Source organism: Nanorana parkeri, unplaced genomic scaffold (assembly GCF_000935625.1).
Source record: "Nanorana parkeri isolate BGI_ZX_2015 unplaced genomic scaffold, ASM93562v1 scaffold1267, whole genome shotgun sequence".
NCBI lineage: Eukaryota > Metazoa > Chordata > Amphibia > Anura > Dicroglossidae > Nanorana > Nanorana parkeri.
In genome coordinates this window covers 276,699-283,904 of record NW_017307535.1, presented here as the reverse complement: position 1 = coordinate 283,904, position 7,206 = coordinate 276,699, and the positions used below count along the sequence as shown (strand labels likewise).

General features: G+C 48.4%; 1 protein-coding gene across 1 annotated transcript in view; it reads left to right on the top strand.

Moving 5' to 3' along the window:
- The window catches only part of LOC108797375 (anterior gradient protein 3-like), a 9,914-nt gene extending 8,281 nt beyond the window's left edge, over positions 1 to 1,633 (top strand). The window contains exons 6-7 of the mRNA XM_018568962.1: positions 520 to 603; positions 1,584 to 1,633. Of these exons, the coding sequence (XP_018424464.1) occupies positions 520 to 603; positions 1,584 to 1,633 (134 nt within the window). The remainder of the gene's footprint in view (positions 1 to 519; positions 604 to 1,583) is intronic.
- Positions 1,634 to 7,206: the final 5,573 nt, after the last annotated feature.

Genomic DNA, 7,206 nt, shown 5'->3' with positions numbered 1-7,206 from the left:
AATTTAGAGAATTTGAAAATTGGAATGACAGCTTCTCCACCCCAAAGGATTTACACACACACACATATTTATTTAGGAATCCAGCGCGTTTCGGGGGCAGCAACTCCGCCCCCTATATCAGGGTTAGAATATAATATAAAAATAGAAAGGTAATATATGGAATAATTCTATATTCATTTAGAATCATGTATTATAATAATGAAATAAGAGGGTTTTTTCAATTGTTTATTTCTATAAATTTTTTGGGTCATATTTTAGCCCCGATGAAGGGGGCGGAGTTGCAGCCCCCCAAAATAACCTGTCTTTGGACTTTGTATTTTCATGATGTGGGGCTTCAATTGTGGGTTCCACCATCCTCTCATAGTACTGATGAACCTGTGTGTGGTGTAGGGGGGTGCCATCGGGGGGAGCCGGCCGTGGACTCTGTAAGTGGCGCTCGGAGTACACAGAATTGGTGAACGTTTTACACCGCTGACCAAAGTCTGAGAACCAATCGAAGTGTCCCCTCTTCTTCTATAGATCCGTCACTTACTGTCAGAGCCGACATCACCGGGCGTTATTCCAATCGTCTCTACACCTATGAGCCGCAAGACGTCCCCGTCTGTAAGTTTTTTGTTTTTTTCCCCCTGTAATCTCATGTAGCTTGAAGATGCTGCCAGCAGCGTCACAAGGTGGGTGCGGGGGGTACGGCCTGCACCCGGCTGACACCGTTGGAGGGCTAAAATCGATAAATGGTCACTGGTACTCCAACTTGATGCAAAGTCAATACCTTTTATTGACTGGGATAGTGTCACATTTATAGCGACGTTTCAGAACCAAGTGGCTCCTTCTTCAGGCAAACTGACAGTCATTTTGGTGTCACCCCCTATGAAAAGTCGGGCACTCCGTCATTGACTGAGAGCCCGACAGTGTCAGGAGAGAGGAGAGGACCCGGCAGCATACCTCATCCGCCGCGTGAACTTCCCCTCCTCTCTCTGCTGGCGTCCATCACAAATTAGATGGCCGCGCATGTGCGATGACATCACCGTGGGGTGTCACCTGGTCTTCCCTCCGGTTGACACCCTGCCTTGGGGACGCCCCTTGATGCTGCAGTGAGGATTTTCTACAAATGTATTGTGTTCATGCCCCTATGTTAGCCCCCTCAGGGGTGTTGCCTCAGGCGGCACCTCTTTGGGTCACATGGGGGGGCGGCAGGCAGAGTGGCATGGCTGCTCTGCTGCACAATGTTTGCGGGCCAGAGCACCCCAGATTGCTAAGAGCCAGGCAGGGAGATGTGTAAGGGGCATACACCTCTCCCCGCCCATCTCTTAGCAACCTGGGACGCTATAGCTGATGTCCTAATTTAGTTGACCGGCAACTGCCAAAAGATCCCGACACGCGCGGCACCTCTGGCTGGGGGGGGGCAAAAATGCAACTTTGCCTGTGTAGGCAAAAATCCTAGCACCGGCCCTGGTGATGCATACATTATATATATATATGTAGAAGTGAGTAGACTTTTCATCTAATTTGGCTTTGAACATTCATCACTCAGCAATCCAGAATTGCGTTTCCCTAATTGTCTTCTTTGTGCTTTTGTATTGCAGTGATAGAGAATATGAACAAAGCGCTGCGCCTCGTCCAGACAGAGCTCTGATCGGCAGTCAGCGCCGGGCTCCGTAATGTCTTCCTAGATATATATCATTATAATCCAACTCGCACGTGTCCTTTTCAACTCCAAACCGTATTAACAACGCGAGATTTGTGTCCGATGCTCCCGGGGAACCCCAAAAGTTGGTGCCGTTACCTCACCGTCCCGCATCGCTCCACGCTTCTCCGACGCAGCACATTCATAGCAGCACAAATTATGACACCCTTTAAGGAGACGCTGTCATTTTGCCTGTTTATAGCCAAGCAGTGCTTTCTACCAAGACTGCCAATTGGGTCAGAAGGAGTGCGGGCCCCCACTCTACTCTAGCACCCTAGGCACAGGTCCATCAGTGTCTTATGGTAAATACTAGACACGTGCGATTCGTTTTGTTCCGATATGAAATTCGGACGAAATTTCGGAGATTTAGATGCCTCCGAATTACAGATATAACCAATGCAAAACGAATCCGAATTTCCGATTCCGAAATTCGTTAGCGGCAGTCTGTGCGAAATTTAGTTTGTTGGACGAAATTTTGTTGCCGCAAAATGGATTTTTTTCCTCAAATGTGACTTTGCTGCAACGAACGAACGAATGCACGAAACGCAAACGTAACGAACGTTCGTACAGACTACCGCTAACGAATTTCGTCCGAATCCCGAAAAGAATTGATTTTCGGAACCAAATGCCGAAAAAACGAAATAATGCAAAATTCGAAACAAAACTAAACAAATGTTTTGCCGGTGCGCATGTCTAGTAAATACATCCCCATGCACAGAACACTAAGCAGTGGGAGTTAGACACATAAGCTGCGGAAAAATTCGGTTCCGTTGGGATATTTGGTTATTTCGGTATTTGGATCCAAAATTCGATTCGGGCGAAATCTGAATTTTCGTTGGTTTCTGGGGTATTCGTTGTGAATACCCCAGAAACCAAATACAGATATTAATACTAAAGCTGAGGCTTCCAGACCCGAATGGCATTCAGGAGCTCCCCAATGCAATTCGGAAATTCGGATCCTGAATGCCATTCGGGTCTGGGAGCCTCAGCTTTAGTATTTATATGTATATACCAGACATGTGCACAACAAAAAAAAACGTTTCCAGGCGTTTCGTCGAAGGAAACTAATTTTTATGTTTCGGATTCGGAGGGAACGAGCCTCCGAATCCGAAACCGCGCACTAAAAATGCAGAACGAGCGGCGCCATCCTGGAGTATACCAAAATCTACCCCAAAATGGCGGCGAACACGTTGGCAGCCAACGTGGCTGCCACTCGTTCAGCGTGTGACGTCACCGTCATGTGACGTCACATGCTTCCCCTCCAATATGGCCGCCGGCGTGTTCTGAAAATTAATTTATGTATGCCCGAATATCGTTTTAGTATATTCGGGCATATATTAAATTCGTTATTTCGGATTCGGACCGTCGAATCAATTGATATTCGTTGATTTCTAGGTTCGACCGAATCCAATTGCACATGTCTAGTAAATACTGTATATGGCTCCCATATTGCCGTAACGAAAATTTGTGTTCAGACCCATTCGGATGTATTAAACCAAAAAACTTATCTGATTGGCCAGAAAAGTCACATGTCCCATTCAGTTTCCGTTTTGAACGAAATTTGGACGGGATCCGAAATTCGGAAATGGAAATTTGTATTCGGATGCATGGGGATTTGGAAATTCGGATGTGTCCAGATGTCTACATTTCAGAAAATTTGTCCCAATTTGGATTCGGAACGAAATGATTGGCACATGTCTGCTGGGAGTACTCACACTGAACCCTCTAAACCTCCTGTAGGACAATCATAACGCCTTCCAGACTCCTTCCCATCGCCTCTCTGTGAGGTTTTTGTAGGCCGTAGTCCTCTCAGCACCTCTGAGCGTTTCTTCTGTACACTCATATTTTCAGGAATGTTAATAAAATTGGTTTATAGAACAAAAGTCTGCTCGTTTTTATGCTGTAAAATGCATTAAAAAATAATACTTGTTAAAGTAGCGGGTAAACCACGCTCTGTGCTTCATCAGCTTCAGTGGGGTCCATAGGTGACACTAGGGGACTAATAGACCCCCAATGTCTCCCTGAAGAGGACCTGTCACTTACATCAAGCTGTCACAAAGGGGGCTTGTTAGTCCTTTAAGTGATATTGATTAAGCAAGGTGTAAAAAAATAAAATAAAGTGTGTGCTGTGACACAGTTATATAAATCTGACACAATTCATAGTCATAGTTCATATTCATACAAATGTGAAGTGACAATTTACATAGTTTATTTCCTTAAAGGAGAATTATGAGGTGGTGAAAATCGCTAATTTTCATAGTTCGAACCGACGTGCGACAATGAAACTGTCACAGGTCGCCTCTATAGATCGGGAAGAGCGAACGCATACCGTCACTCGCTCACTTTCCGATCATCTCCCTGCAGAGAGAGGTGACTGTCAGTCACAGCTCCCCGCAGGGATTCCCTCCCTCCCCCTCTCTGATCCTCCAACGCTGAGTGGAGAAACGGACGGGGAGGGGACGGGCACAGCTGGCTCTGCCTCTAGATAGGAAGCCGGGCGGCAAGTAAGAGGTGCTGTCTGGTTTCCTGATTGATCAGGAAGCCAGGCTGCCTGATACAGGTGATGCCGGCTTCCTAGCCAATCAGGAAGAAGAGTAGCACATCATGACCCGCCTCACGGCTTCCTAAGAGGCTAGGAAGCCGGCTTCACTTGTTGCTAGGTAGCATGGCTTCCTGACCAATCAGGAATCCGGGACACGAGTCATGACCTGCCCCCTGGCTTCCTGTTGGTTAGGAAGCCAGGATGCTTACCAACAAGTGCAGCTGGCTTACTAGCCAATCAGGAAGCCAGGCGGCATGTCATGACCCGCCTCCCGGCTTGCTGATTGGCTAGGGAGCTGGCTTCACTTGTTCCTAGGCAGCCTGGCTTCCTGACCAATCAGGAACCTGGGAGGTGGGTCATTACGTGCCGCCCGGCTTCCTGATTGGTTAGGAAGCCAGGCTGCCTAGCATTAAGTGAAGCCGGCTTTCTAGCCAATCAGGGAGACGGGTCATAATCCACTGCCCGGCTTCCTGATTGGAAAGGAAGCCGGCTACGTGCTCCCTCGGCACTTGCTGTCAGAGGGAGATCTTCCTCTGACCAGAAGTTCCGGTATCGGAGGCAAGTGTCAGAGTATCGGTATCGGTTCATCCCTATATTATATTATATTCTATGTTCTATGTGCACACACCTTATTTCATTCTTGTGTATTTGTTCCTAAAAATATCGATTTGATAAACATCTGCACATATATTGTGTGACAAAAAAAAATTAGAACTGGCATTTTTTTATTCTACAGGGCCTCTGCTTTCAGAAAATATATCATTGTTTGGGGGTTTTATATAGTTTTGTAGCCAAAAGTTCTACTGATCTCCAATCCAGCCACAGAGACCCGCCGTTCCAGTCATGGGCTCTCATGGAGGACAGTGGAGCCCAGGATAGCTGGCAAAAGCAGTGGAGAGAGGGGAAGCGAACACTTCCCACACCCTTCCCGCACCATACAAGCAATCAGGCAGCTCTAGGCTAAAATCAGTCAAGCTTTCCTATAGGGATGCACAGATACTGATACTAGTGTCGGTATTGGTGCCGATGGCAAGTACTCGTACTGGCCAAAATGCTCCGATGCCTTCCGCAGACACCCTGGAAGATTTCCTCCGACCAGCAGTGCTGTAGGGGAACATGGAGCGATCGGGAAGCTGGGCTGTGAGTAATGACCCGCCTCCCGGCTTCCTGATTGGGCGGGAAGCCGGCTCCATACCAGTTGAAGCACTGGTATCGGTACTCGGTATAGGTAAGTACTGAAAGCAAAGTATCGGTATCCGTACTCAATACCGAACAACCGTTATCAGTGCATTCCTGCTTTCCAATCATGCGCAGGAGCGAGGAAGGGCATTTTCAAATGCCCGCCCACCCTTACGCGGCAGCCGTACGGCCGTTTATATACAATTGGTTAATTGGTGGGTTAAAGTAGATTGTGCAATCAGATTGTAAGTTGTATGGCCAGTTTAAGTCGTGGAATGGAGAAAATTGTGCCCCCCCCCCTCCCCCGAGATGTGGAGGAACGTAGAATCTCTAAAAGGAAACATTGTAATATATTTATGTGTCGAGTTCCTTCTTCTTCTTTCCCGGCATGAATTGGACTTTCCCCCTTCTGCTCGGCTTAATTAAGTCATAAACACGAGCGGCTGAACTGGCGGAACCGGATCTGCGGCAGCATCCGTCTTCGGGCCCGCAGGGTGTTGCCCGGGCACAGCAGGTGTCCAGTATGAGTTTCCGAACAAGCTCCGTCTATGTGACACGGGCAAATATTTGTACAAGCCGAGAACAAAAGGGGCCCATCGCAGCGCTGAGTGTGCAGAGCTAAGGACACATCAGCCCGGCTCTGATTCAGGAATGTGAATGACCCGACGTTCTCGGTGTGATGTAAACGATACGAAGCTACGGCGTGTGTGGGGATTTGTACCTGGCTGTGGAATTCCGGCTGCAGATTGTGTGAACATGGAACAAATAATTAAAGGAGAACTACGAGGTGTATGATTTTCAACTCCTCCTCATAGTTGGAGCCGACGTGTGACAATGAGGCTGTCACAGGTCGGCTCAATAGATCGAGAAGTGAGTGAACACATACCGTGGCTCGCTCACTTCTCGATCATCTCCCTGCAGTGAGTGGTGACTGTCAGTCGTCGCTCCCCGCAGGGATTCCCCTTTTCTCCGATCCTCCAGCGCTGACTGGCGGAACGGACGGGGGAGGGGGCGGGTACAGCTGGCTCTTCTCTAGATAGGCAGAGTCAGCTGTCAATCACACGGCTGGATGGATCTCGGCAATAATGTCGGGATCCGTCCCGGCTGCGGCGTCTCAGTATACCGCGAGCTGTAGCCCGCTATATACTGAGCCTAGGGTGACGGGAGACCGTAGAAAGGCATCATGGCACACTCGCAAAACCAGCATGTAAAACAACTTGTCTCACCACTAAGGACAATGACAGAGGTTTGGATACACGTCTTCTGCAGGGAATAGGGTGATTAGGGTGACGGGAGGACGCTAGTTTGTGTCCTCCCGTCACCCTGAGGAGAACTATGGGGAAAAACACCGACCCCCATAGTTCTCCTTTAACCATTTTATTTTCTAGCTACAAAAAGTTGAACTACAAATCCCAGCACGCCTCTGGGAGTCATGCCTGTAACTGTCAGCCTTGCAATGCCTCATGGGACTTGTAGTTCCACAACAGCTGGAGGGCCGGAGATGCCCACCCCTTGAGTTATGCAAATATCAAAATGCCTTGAGGGGCAGATGTCAGTCTGGAGAAGTGGGCGTTCCTAGGCAGGCGGGATTTGCATGCAGACTGCCCCCAGGTAACGCCCACATGTGAGGTGCAGCCATGACGCTGCTGCTGCAGAGCATTATGGGTTCTCTGAAGAGGTTTGCTTTTAGGCTTTCTCTCTGTGATTGAAATCCTGTATGGTCCTTCTGGGGTCAGCTGGGGGAGGGGCAAGGGGAGGAGTTTCACTGTAACAAATGCCAAACATAAGATGAGACTTATTA